This window comes from Oncorhynchus mykiss, chromosome 11 (assembly GCF_057628025.1).
Source record: "Oncorhynchus mykiss isolate SJ-2025 chromosome 11, ASM5762802v1, whole genome shotgun sequence".
Classification (NCBI taxonomy): domain Eukaryota; kingdom Metazoa; phylum Chordata; class Actinopteri; order Salmoniformes; family Salmonidae; genus Oncorhynchus; species Oncorhynchus mykiss.
This window is the reverse complement of record NC_143032.1, coordinates 21,307,501-21,320,899: the sequence shown is the minus strand read 5'-3', so window position 1 is coordinate 21,320,899 and position 13,399 is coordinate 21,307,501. Positions and strand designations below refer to the sequence as shown.

The 13,399-nt window shown below is 42.6% G+C and overlaps 1 protein-coding gene across 1 annotated transcript; it reads left to right on the top strand.

The window, feature by feature from the left end:
* Positions 1–1,273: 1,273 nt before the first annotated feature.
* LOC110535463 (carbohydrate sulfotransferase 2-like) lies at positions 1,274–5,424 on the top strand. The gene has a single exon (XM_021620476.3). The coding sequence runs from the start codon at positions 3,475–3,477 to the stop codon at positions 4,870–4,872; it is 1,398 nt and encodes a 465-aa protein (XP_021476151.1). The 5' UTR covers positions 1,274–3,474; the 3' UTR covers positions 4,873–5,424.
* Positions 5,425–13,399: the final 7,975 nt, after the last annotated feature.

Sequence of the window (13,399 nt, the reverse complement as noted above, 5' to 3'; positions counted from 1 at the left end):
TTGCACATTCATAACACAAAAATCTCAACAAATTGACTATTTACCTTGCTCTAATTTTTTCATACTGACAGGAATTATATGAGCACATTTTGTGTGTGTGCCTGTATGTGATCTTTCCCATCTTCCCTCACAGAAAGACATTTGGATGACAAAGATACAAAGCATTTCAGATCAATATAATGACAATGTGTGTAGGAGCAGCATGACTTTGAGGACGTAGTGTAACTGCAGATAAATGTCACATAGGCCTATACTGCACCATTTAATACCAGAGGGCTTTTAGGTAATGAACATGAGGTAATGAATTTAGGTAATGAACAATGATGGTAAAATTAGAGAGGGCTAATAATTATGGTGCACACATGCATCTTTCAACATGAGGCGTTGAAACAAGGGGCAGTCAGAAGTTGAACCAATTACAAAATGTTTTCCCCGCCACCTGTTTCGCGAAAAAAGCTAAAGAACGGGGCTGGAGAAATGTAACCACTCAAATTCAGACAGCGCTATGGATGGAGTAGAACAAGTTACTATTCTGGGTGCTGCTGGGGTACGGCAGCTGACGGGGTATGACAGAGGAACTAAGCTCATGAAGCAATTAGAATTTATGTTCTTCAAGAACCAATGGGTACATTCATTTATAAGTCCACAAATGGATGTAGCAACGGCAGATTTCCCCTTTAATGTTAAAGGTTTTATTTTTCTAATCAGGGTGAACATATCTCCTGAAATAACTTTAGGCGCAAATCTGTAGTACAAATAATCAAATCAAATCAAATTTGATTCGTCACATGCGCAGGTGTAGTAGACTTGCTTTACTCACGAGCCCCTAACCGACAATGCTGTTTTAAAAAATCTGGATAAGAATAAGAGATAAAAGTTCAAATAATACATTTAACAATTAATCAATTAAGTTTATTTAACTTATTTTTCTATAAGACATAAATCATTGACAACAGGTGCAGTAGCCTACATAATATCCAAAGGTTTACCGCACCCAACAGGAATTGAAATATCTCCTTTACCCCAGCAGATGGCAACCTTCGGAAAGGAACTGCAGCGCATACAGCAGTGACCGCATCCAAAAACCCAAGAGTAATGAAAATACACATTTACCAAGAAATCAGGAAAAGATTAGCCTAATACTGAACTAAAAACTCTTGAGACAACTGTAGGACGCCCAATAGACATGCCCAAAACCCTCCCATTTTTGGCTGCCATTGGTGTAATAACACATGAACTGACACACGTGAGCGGATCATTTTCAATCTGTTGGGCATTTGATCCGTGCCCCTAAAACATATGGGTTTATCGCTTGCCATGGTTGTCAATTCCACGCTGACAGCTGTCAAAAAGTGGATTACCACTGATTCCAATTTGGCTGGTGAGAGAGACTCAGTGAGCATAGCCTTGCTATTGAGAAAGGCCGCTGTAGGCAGACCTGGCTCTCAAGAGAAGACAGGCTATGTGCACACTGCGAGGTGGAAACTGAGCTGCACTTCCTAACCTCCTGCCAAATATATGACCATAGAGACACATATATCCATCAGATTACACAGATCCACAAAGAATTCGAAAACAAATCCAATTTTGATAAACTCCCATATCTACTGGGTGAAATTCCAGTGTGCCATCACCGCAGCAAGATTTGTGACCTGTTGCCACAAGAAAAGGGCCACCAGTGAAGAACAAACACCACTGTAAATACAACCCATATTTATGTTTGTTTGTTTTCCCTTTTGTACTTTGGCCATTTGCACATGGTTGCAACACTGTATATAGACATAATGACATTTGTCTTTGTTCTTTTGGAACTTCTGTGAGTGTAATGTTTGCTGTTCATTTTTGTTGTTTATTTCACTTTTGTATATTATCTACTTCCCTTGAATTGAATTGAGATCACAGGACAGGATAGGCAGTTCAGTTACCAGTTTGGGCAGAACTGCTCTCATTGCCTACCTTCCATTGGTCCCGTTTGGTCCCGTTTTCAAACGGCCGTCAGGTCTACAGTAGCTCTTGAGACTTGGCAAAACACATGTCTCTAATGGGAGCTATCGATTACTTGCTGCCTAGGCCAGCACAATATGAGAGGATACAGATATGGTGAAACATGATCATTAATATTACCAACAGACCTTGAATGTAGACTATTGTCTGTTCTCCCTGAAAATGCAACAAAACATACGATTTGAAAATACTACCACACATTGATATGATACATTGTAACATTGAAACAATGTGTGTAACAGATTTCTACTAATAGCCTAGTTGCATAACAGTGCGCTAAGCAAGTCTATAAATTAACCGACCGGAGCTGAGTCGACCCAATGCTACTACACTGCCAGAGCGGACACCAGCATCCCTTACATTTCTATTCTATCCTAACAACAGCATCATTTTCCACAGTTGTGACGTCTACCATTGCTGCGAGACTTTGTTGTCCCCCACGATGAAATCGGGGAGGGGACTGTGGATCTGTCTCCATCCGTCGGTGCCTTTGTACGTTAGTCACACGCGATATCTCAGACAGCACTTGGCCGATGTTGACGAAACTTCAGTGAATGATGCGTCTTGCCATAAACATCCAGCATTTACAAAATAACACTGATTGGCCCAAGACCAGAGCTAAAGTAATTCACTTAAATTTGCGAAACTGAAATGTGTTAGTCACACGCGATATCTCAATTGGCCCAAGCGGGGGCGCTGCATCATTCGTGAGAGACGACATGTTTACTGTTGCCTTTTTTCAAATGTGAGCGTGTTGAGAGCGGTGCATTCATTGTTGACAGACGTGCCGAAGAACCAAGGGCGTAACTCGTTTATGCACGTATCCTATCATGCTCCAATGGCGTTTAGAGAAGGGAGGGCTTTTCTCCCTGTACTCTGATTAAATCAGTCCTGTTTCAATGGTTAAGAGATACAATACAGCACATCAGGAATAATGGAAATATTTGATTCTTTGGACGAATAGACTCACCTCTGGATATACCTGCGACATTTAGCGGCATTATTCAAGAAGAAGCTGGAGCGCGTAATTTCTAACGTATTACTTGTGTGCTGTGGTACAATGTTCATATAGGCTCCATCTATACCGGGGCGCATCAGATTTTAACTGCGCTGAGATGCCTACACTGAATATTGTCAAGGAGGGCGTAAATTGTTTGCATGAACGGTTCTTCGTTTTGTTTTTTGATGGCAGGCCTAACGCAATACGCACTGTAATACCCGTAATGGAAACATTTTCATGTGAAGAGCCTTGCGCACTGCAGTAAAGGCAGAGCGGCGTTATCGTATTTTGGATCGCGAATCGTATTGTGATATCGAATCTGTTGGCTGGGGTATTACCTAATCATTTAGCATTGGATTCGGTCGGTATCAATTCCCACCGGAGATATTCAATACGCTGTACGGGTTCGCCTATTGTAAATGTAAGAAGCTTTCTCCCAGTGGTGAGAGCCACTCACTCCTAGGTTACAGATGAGAGGGAAACAATACCACCAACAACTGAAGTTGACAGCGCCTTGGGAGAAGGATGCTGGCTACGGGAGAAAGCTCAAAACGTACAGGAACCATACCAAGATAATAGCCCAGCCCGGCATTGTGATGAAGGTGCTACGCAGAAAGCGGATTGTGTTGTTTATAGCTTATTTCTTGCTGCTGGTGCTGACCATGCTGAACTTGGCCAACTATAAATGGACTAAAGAGCCCCAGCAGTGCAATCACCAGATGAGGAGTACTACCTATCATGGCAGATCAGACATCCGGTTCCTCTACAGACCCTCTCTGGCCAAGAAAAGACAGTTGGTCTATGTTCTGACCACATGGAGGTCTGGGTCCTCCTTTTTCGGGGAGCTGTTTAACCAAAATCCTGAAGTGTTCTTCCTGTATGAACCCATGTGGCACATCTGGCAGAAGCTGTACCCGGGAGATGCAGTGTCTTTGCAGGGGGCAGCCAGGGACATGCTCAGCTCCTTATACCGCTGTGATCTCTCTGTGTTCCAGCTGTACAACAGCCCAGGGGGAAAGAACTTTACTTCCCTAGGACTCTTTGGGGCCACCCTGAATAAGGTGGTGTGCTCCTACCCCCTCTGCTCTGCCTACAGGAAAGAGGTGGTGGGGATGGTGGACGACAAGGTGTGTAAAAAGTGCCCACCTCAAAGCCTTAGACTACTGGAGGAGGAGTGCCTCAAGTACAGCACTATTGTTATTAAAGGGGTGCGTATCCTGGACGTTAACGTTCTAGCCCCCCTCATGGAGGACCCGTCGCTGGACGTGAAGGTAGTTCACCTGGTCAGGGACCCCCGGGCCGTGGCCAACTCCAGGATCAAGTCCCGACATGGGCTGATCCGGGAGAACCTGCAGGTGGTCCGGAGCAGGGACCCCAAGCTCCGCAGGATCCCCTTTGTCGACCCCAACCACAAAACCAACAAGAAGGACGGCTCGGACTACCACTCCATCGGCGCCATGGAGGTGATCTGTGACCGCACCTCCCGGACCCTGAGGACGGCCTTAAACCCTCCCAGTTGGCTCAAAGGGAAGTACATGGCCGTGCGTTATGAGGACCTGGTGGAGAACCCTGTGAAGATCCTGAGGAACATCTACCGCTTCGCCAACCTCACCACCAACCATGACATTGAGTCGTTTGCTCTGAACATGACGGGTGGGTCTAGTTCGTCCTCCAAGCCGTTCATAGTGTCCTCCAGGAACGCCACTCAGGCTGCCAGCGCATGGAGAACAGTGCTCAGCATCCAGCAGATCAAACAGGTGGAGGACTACTGTCATCACTCCATGGCTGTCCTGGGCTACGAGAGAGTCAGGACGGCCGGGGAGGCCAAGGACCTCAGTAAGTCTTTACTGACGGTCTCCAAACTGTGACAGAAAAACATTTATTTTTTCTTTCCACCAAAGACAGTGAATTCAATGTAATTTTGCATCTAGTGCCATTCCGTTAATCGTGGAATTATAAAGCTTTACTTTGAATCAGTGTTTTTGAGGAATTCCACTTCTTGGCCACATTGGAATGTATCTTAGTTTTATTTTTCAGTTCAATTACAGACAGTTGTATTTGACAGGACCATTACTTTGGTGTCTGGTAAACTGGATGTTTCTGACAAAGCCTGAAGGCCTATGAACAATGACTTGAATATTGAACTGCAACTATGGAAACAAACAAACACTGTATGATTCATGTATCTTGTTATGAAAACACTTCAAAGTGGATGTTTTGGGAGTTATTTTGAATGTTCAAAACCTGAGAAAAGATTTGGTTTTCCACTATCCATAATGTTTGTAAAAGTGAAAAACCAGTGAATGAAAATAATCCTGCATTAATTCATCAAAAAGCTAATTGTTTGAGCAGGTTATGTTACATTGTGAGTCATGGATGGACTCAGAGACAATCATTAAACTGGTCTGTTATAACTATAATGTTACTCTGAGGAAGCATCTTTGACTTTCAGGTTTATTAGTTATTTATTTGTTAATTCGTTTTTTTATTATATGTTATTACAGTGGGACATCCCCAGACGACAACAGATGGTAGGACAGTATTAGTAAAGTTTGTGGTCATACGCACTTCCTTAAAAACATACACTACCGTTCAAACGTTTGGGGAACTTAGAAATGTCTTTATTTTTTAAAGAAAAGCATTTTTTTATCCTTTAAAATAACATCAAATTGATCAGAAATACAGTGTAGACATTGTTAAACTAGACACTCTAATGTACTTGTCCTCTTTCTCAGTTGTGCACCGGGGCCTCCTATCTCCTACTCGAGATCTTCATTTTCTTGGCAATGACTTGCATAGAATAGCCTTAATTTCTCAGAACAAGAATAGACTGACGTGTTTCAGAAGAAAGTTATTTGTTTCTGGCCATTTTGAGCCTGTAATCAAACCCACAAATGCTGATGCTCCAGATACTCAACTAGTGTAAAGAAGGCCAGATGTATTGCTTTTTTCAGCTGTGCTAACATAATTGCAAAAGGGTTTTCTAATGATCAATTAGCCTTTTAAAGTGATAAACGTAGCTAACACAACGTGCCATTGGAGTGATGGTTGCTGATAATGGGCCTCTGTACGCCTATGTAGATATTCCATTAAAAATCAGCCGTTTCCAACTACAATAGTCATTTACAACGTTTAGAATGTCAACACTGTATTTCTGATCAATTTGATGTTATTTTAATGGACAAAACATTTGCTTTTCTTTGAAAAACAAGGGCATTTCTAAGTGACCCCCAAACTTTTGAACGGTAGTGTAGGTGCTGGGCTAATGAATACTAGTATAGAACAAGAAGGGCCGCACACTGTTACAGCTCCCAATTCACCGCTTTATTGACAACTCATCGATCCGAAACGGATCTTCATCAGGTCAAACACACCGAGTGTTCACATCCCAAAATATACACATTTCAGTTGATATGACCACAGTAATAGTCGACCATGATGACAACGCAGCTGGGGAAGTCCCAGGAACTAAGGCTTTCTCATTGTCACTGTGAGACGAGTTTGGTGTCATTTTTACATGTTTACAGGTGCTAGCTCTCTGGATGCAAACAGATGATTTGTCCAAACTGCTTAAAAAAAATGTAAAAAATTATAGAAAAGGTTGAAGCAGAGTAGCTTTTTCACCTTTATTGAACCAAACCAAAACATAAAATAGGTTATAGCTCATCAACAAGGTAATTTACCATCAATGATGCTACAATTAAATCTGACAAATATAATATAAATATATAAAACAAATTGAAGTGCTGCTGGCCTAGACACATTGGTCATTGGTATATAATACGCTCATCTTATTATCTTATTACCCTGAGATATAGTACAGTGTCTTTGTCATTCCCTTAGCCTGGCTAGTGCAAGGTAGCCTGGGTGCCTGTCTGCTTGACAACTCCTTATGGAATTGTCAGGCTAAACATGTTCTCATGCCAAGCATGCTTCGCTTGACAATGGCAACAATAGAGATGGCAAGAGCACAGACATATCTGGGACCAGGCTAGTCCAATGCAGTTTCTACAATTAGAAAGTGCAAATATAACATAATACAAACGAGTAAAGGAAAGGGAGGATGTGGAAGGTATGAGTAGACAATGGCTTTTTACACATTCTGTATGGGGTATTATTGGTTAGACACTAGACAGTGTCTCTCATTGCAGTACATGGACTGGGTTAAAGTTTAGAACAATGTGTTAACATTGAGGACACGTGTGAATCATCTTGTTTCAGAGCACAAAGACATACTGTCCTACCGGGGTTGCATCACAACAATAGTCCTCAGCTGCCATTCTGCACATTCAGGGTGCGTCCCAAATGGCTCCCTATTCCCTAGTTAGTTAGCTACTTTTGACCGTGGCCTGAGGGAATAGGGTGACATTTCAGACACAGCTTCAGTCTACAGGGAGTCATCTTGTTGTTGAGGTCTTTCCATCTAGTGTGTAGAAAATACATGTATTTTATAGGAGATTGGAATGCAACAATGATCCATAGATAGAAAAAAAAGACATCCATGCAGTAATCTTTGACAAGCACTTAAAAGCCAAGGACAGTGTTCTTATGAACAAGAGAAAAACAATCTAGCCTCACAGAGAGAGAGAGAACTAACCTTCTTCATATTGAATTTGTCCACTCCGCCTTGTTCAAGGGGAACAGGGCACAGAGATTTATGCCATACTTAACATGGGGCCAGACACAGTGGTGAATATTAATATACAGATGATTTCATTTTCTGGGTTGAATTTATGGAATTCAGTTTAAAACTTTGGAGCGTTAATAGTCTCCTTCACAAACGCTGCTAATGGACTAAAGCATTCGGGAACTATTCTGATGCAACATTAAATGATAAGTAAGAGAGGAGAGGGCTGATGAATTCAATGGAATACATTTGAATGAGCAAAAAGGCTGGGAGAAATGTGCAGTAAATGTATGAGGAGTTGCTCGGTACAAAAATATCATTTTTGCTAATAACAAAATAGGAGAGAGTCGTTAAAAAGAGCAAGAAACCCCAGTGCCATATGTTGTTTTCTTTTCATGACCCTGCCCTGTAAGTGTGTATGTGTGTGCGTCTCTCTCTCTCTCTCTCTCTCTCTCTCTCTCTCTCTCTCTCTCTCTCTCTCTCTCTCTCTCTCTCTCTCTCTCTCTCTCTCTCTCTCTCTCTCTCTCTCTCTCTCTAAACCCTGAGGCGCAACATCACAAGACTTCCGGGAATGCTTTGCGAAACAGACCAGGCCAGGGTTTGAGGTTAGAGTTAATGAGAGAAATTAATTTTTTTCTCGAAATCTAAAAGGCCAACTTAGATTCGAGCCAATGTCTTAAGTAGTTGAATATGTTATTACTCCAACCATGTGAAAGTGGCAAACTGATACATTTTCATTTTCATCAAAAACAACTTTATATGGAAGGAGGGCCTTTGATTTGACTGCCTGCACATACACAGTTCGGTGTGAGACGACCGTTAGACCCGATGAAGTGTTTCTACACATGAGCTTTGCTTGCCAACGTCGCCATGACATCGCCTACAAGTGTGATCGGCGATTTCTATTGGAGAAGCAGTTTTAGCCTCTTGTCATACTGTACTGTCTTTGACATTATCACATGTCCGTCTGGGATAGGTTGGAGTTCACGTCCTAGCTGGTAAAAGGTCAGAGATCAGTTCCCAGGCTGGTGTTGGGGGTCCAGACTAAGTATCACCAACCTAGCCTGGTAACTCGGCCTCACTGAGGTGGAGGTGCAGCCTGCCTCTGTCTACGTCCCAAATTGCACCTTATTCACTATACAGCTCTGGAAAATGATCCGTTTCTCTGATTTTACTATTTATAGGTATGTGTTTGGGTAACATTAACATTTTTGTTTTATTCTATAAACTACTGACAATATTTCTCCCAAATTCCAAGAAAAAAATGTAATTTAGAGCCTTCATTTGCAGAAAATGACAACTGGTCAAAACAACAAAAAAGATGCAGTGTTGTCAGACCTCAAATAATGCAAAGAAAATAAGTTCATATTCATTTCTAAACAACACAATACTAGTGTTTTAACTTAGGAAGAGTTCAGAAATCAATATTTGGAGGAATAACCCTGATTTTCAAGCACAGCTTTCATGCATCTTGGCATGCTCTCCACCAGTCTTTCACATTGATGTTGGGTGACTTTAGGCCACTCCTGGCGCAAAAATTGAAGCAGCTCGGTTTTTCCAGCAGGACAATGCTCCATGCCACACAGCCAGGTCAATCATGGTGTGGATGGAGGACCACCAGATCAAGACCCTGTCATGGCCAGCCCAATCTCCAGACCTGAACCCCATTGAAAACCTCTGGAATGTGATCAAGAGGAAGATGGATGGCCACACGCCGTCAAACAAAGCCAAGCTGCTTACATTTTTGCATTATTCGAGGTCTGACAACACTGCATATTCTTTGTTATTTTGACCAGTTGTCATTTTCTGCAAATGAAGGCTCTAAATAACATTTTTATTTGGAATTTGGGAGAAACGTTGTCAGCAGTTTATAGAATAAAACAAAACTGTTAATTTTACCCAAACACTTACCTATAAAGAGTAAAACCAGATAAACAGATAATTTTACAGTGGTCTCAATTTTTTCCAGAGCTGTATAGTGCACTACTTTTGAATAGAGCTTTATAGACCCTGGTCAAAAGTAGTTGACTATATGGGGAATAGGGTGGCATTTGGGTGGCACCCTATGCCTCTGTATTCAGTAGTTGTCCCTGGTTCTGTAAGGGAGACTTTCATGCTGTGTTGCCTAGCATTGATAGCGACCTCACGGTGCCAATCTATGATTGTCCCTGTCATGCGATAATTGAACTACACTACATGGCCAAAAGTATGTGGACGCGTGCTCATCAAACATCTCATTCCAAAATCATGGGCATTAATATGGATTTGGTTCCCATCTTTGCTGCTATAACAGCCTCCACTCTTCTGGGAAGGCTTTCCACTACATGTTGGAACATTGCTGTGGGGACTTGCTTCTAATTTCAGCCACAAGAGCATTAGTGAGGTTGAGCACTGATGTTGGGCGATTAGGCCTGGCTCACAGTCAGCATTCCAATTCATCCCAAAGGTTTTTTCTGGGGTTGAGGTCAGGATCTGTGCAGGCCAGTCAAGTTCTTCAACACCGATCTCGACAAATCATTTCTGTTTGGACCTCGCTTTGTGCATGGAGACATTGTCATGCTGAAACAGGAAAGGTCCTTCCCCAAACTGGTGTCATAAAGTTGGAAGCACAGAATGGTCTAGAATGTCATTGAATGCAGTAGCGCTAAGATTTCACTTCACTGGAACTAAAGGGCCTAGCCCAAACCATGAAAAACAGCCTCAGACCATTATTCCTCGTCCACCAAACTTTACAGTTGGTACTATGCATTTGGGCAGGTAGCGTCCGTCGGACTATCAGATGGTGAAGCGTGATTCATCACTCCAGAGAACGCGTTTCCACTGCTCAAGTGTCAAATGGTGGCGAGCTTTACACCACTCTAGCCGATGCTTGGAATTGTGCATGGTGATCTTAGGTTTATGTGCTGCTGCTCAGCCATGGAAACCCATGAAGCTTCCGACGAACAGTTATTGTGCTGATGTTGCTTCCAGAGGCAGTTTGGAACTCTGTAGTGAGTGTTGCAACCGAGGACAGACGATGTCCACGTACTCTTGGCCATGTCGTGTATATTCCAATATTAATATAGTAGTGTATTCCTATGGGTAGTTGAAGCAACAGACTTGCAGTGCACTAATAGATAAGCACAGTATTCAGTTGCGTGCAGAGCGATGGGGAGTTCTACCTGGTTAAAATGGGGGCTGCATGGTGAGCGTTACTCTATGCCTGGCTACAGGCCCACACCACAGGGGCGCAGTGTGTGCGTGTGTGCCCACACCCACCACAAGGGCGGGGAGCTGGTCCGTGGGGGGCTGGAGTGGGTTATAGCAGGCTTAACATATCTGTGACCTTATAGACGGAGTGTGTGTGTTGGTGTCTTGGGAGAATTCCTGTAGGAGACTAGATATTTATGTTAACCAATCACCAGTTTATCCCAAGTGCACCAGCTCTTGACTTTGATGAATATTCCACGTGCAGAATTAGCATGCAGAGGGGGAGGCAGATAGCCTAGTCTAGGATGTGTATCTTATAGCGGCAGACAGAAGGTATCAAAAGCAGCTTCTGCTTGATAGGGTTTTAGCTAGTGGTTCATCCAATGTGCAGGAATACAACACCTCCTGCCGTGCTACGTTGAATCTCCTCCGTGTCATAATGATACCGACGATGTGATGGGTTTCAACCGCTGATTCAGACACTTTTCATTCATATTGAAGTTATGTGTGTGTGTGTGGATACTTTAGTTGTATATAGGTTGTTGGGGACCTTACTCTAGGTTGTCTAAATGTACAGGTTACTGCGTTTGAATAGATGATTAAAGTCTTAGGGGTCTTTTAATTGGCTAAGCAGCTCATTAAGACAGAAACAAAGCGGAGGCTGCCAGGGCCTGCTGTATCCCAATGCAAAAGTATACTGCCAATCAAAGCTACTGGTGCAAAACACAGTATCATATTACTATAATCTTCAACATAACTATTTGCTTTTCAGAGACGATCTGAGCTTCCTGCTTCTGTTGGAAGAGGAGCACTGTGAAGTTTATTGATGGGAGAAAGAAAACACAATCTCTTTCTTTCTCTCTCCCCCCTGACTGTGCAGCGCTGACTGGCCGAAACAATCACTAAGACTATTGTTCCCGTCTTAAAACCAGCTAGAAGACATCACCATGCAATACTTCCACTGTTAGAAAAGTATTCAAATGTAATGTTATTGGCCCAAGAGGCCTGTTCCTTAAAAGGCCTTGGTGTGAGGCCTGCAGTGTCACTGTTCTCCAGGATTTTTTCTTATGACTCCTTCTATGAAGAATGTCCGTGACATAATGGTTTGCAATTATTCTAGAATGTGTAAACGTCAGTCAGTCAGTCAGACGAGGCTTTAGGCATTGTGCTATTCTGGTTCCCTGCCTCTCTCAATACATAACTTATTGAACATTCCAGAACCCTTGTCTGGTGGTTATATCAGGAATAAAAGGTTGACATCCCAACACCCACTGAGAAATTTGGTACAAATGAAGACTGGTGTGTAGCTAGGTGCTGGGAGGAGAGCTGTTAGTGAGAGAAGCTAAGAGCAGAGATGCTACCGGCTCAAAAACATGCAAGCAATTTGGTGAAAACGCACAGAGTGTTTTCACACAGTGTTATTGAGAGTCAAATCGGTTTCTCTCATTGTTCATCTCCTCTCCCACCATTTCTGAACACTGACTGCTCATTAAAGTAAAGTTGAAAAATAATCATAATTCACTCACAATCAAATCAGATTTTAGGCCCGGGAGAAGAGTTTTTAGAGAAATGACTGCCCTCAAAAAAGCCTGCTTTATTCCATTTTAACTGAGAGGGCCAAGGATAAAGCAGACAAAGAGGAACACTGCTTCCACCTGTAATATCAGGTTGGGCCAAACGCTGTGTTTGTGTCTGTGGATCCCATAATGAACATGTGTGGCTATGGGGAGCAGTGGAGGTAGGGAAGAACACACTCTCTGGTCTTCTAACCTGCTATGACCAGTACTGCCTACATAATCAATATGAAAACAAGGAGCAGATATATATATCTAATACTGTTTGCTTTCTTTTGTGCCGTTTTACGCATTCTTTAAGCGTTATCAGCAAGGAGGAAGAATTACGGGCACCATTCTGAGCGCTAACAGGATTTATTTATAACTGGCTGTAACAAGGGAGAGTGAGGACAGAGGGGAAGAGGGAGGGGGAGAGAGGGGAATGGGGAGGGGGGGAGTGGAGAGACAGGAGAAAGGAGAAAATTCGAGCTATTATTATGAGCCGTCCTCCCCTCGGCAGCCTCCTGTGTTGGGGAGGCAGAGAGAGGTCAACCAGACAAGGAAAGGTCAACCAGTGAAGAACAAACACCATTGTAAATACAACCCATATTTATGCTTATTTATTTTCCCTTTTGTACTTGAACTATTTGCACATCATTACAAATGTCATATTATGTATATGTAACAGTGTTGTAATGTCTTTATTATTTTGGAACTGTGAGTGTAATGTTTACTGTTCATTTTTATTGTTTATTTCACTTTTGTATATTATCTACTTCAATTGCATTGGCAATGTTAGCATTTGTTTCCCATGGCAATAAAGCCCCTTGAATTGAATTGAATTGAGAGGAGAAGAGGGGGACATAGAGGCAGATGAGGGGGAGGGGTGTGTGAGTAGGGGTTTGGGGTTAAATGGTTTATAATGACCTGCTAGGTTGCCTAGGCCTTCTTGTTCCACACAGGCACCAGAGCAGACGGCTATACATAGAGTGAGTTTCAAAACTATTGGGACAGTGACACATTTTT

What these genes read in the sequence shown, in the direction of transcription:
- LOC110535463 (XM_021620476.3), top strand. Translation starts at nt 3,475, where the DNA reads ATGAGAGGGAAACAATACCACCAACAACTGAAGTTGACAGCGCCTTGG.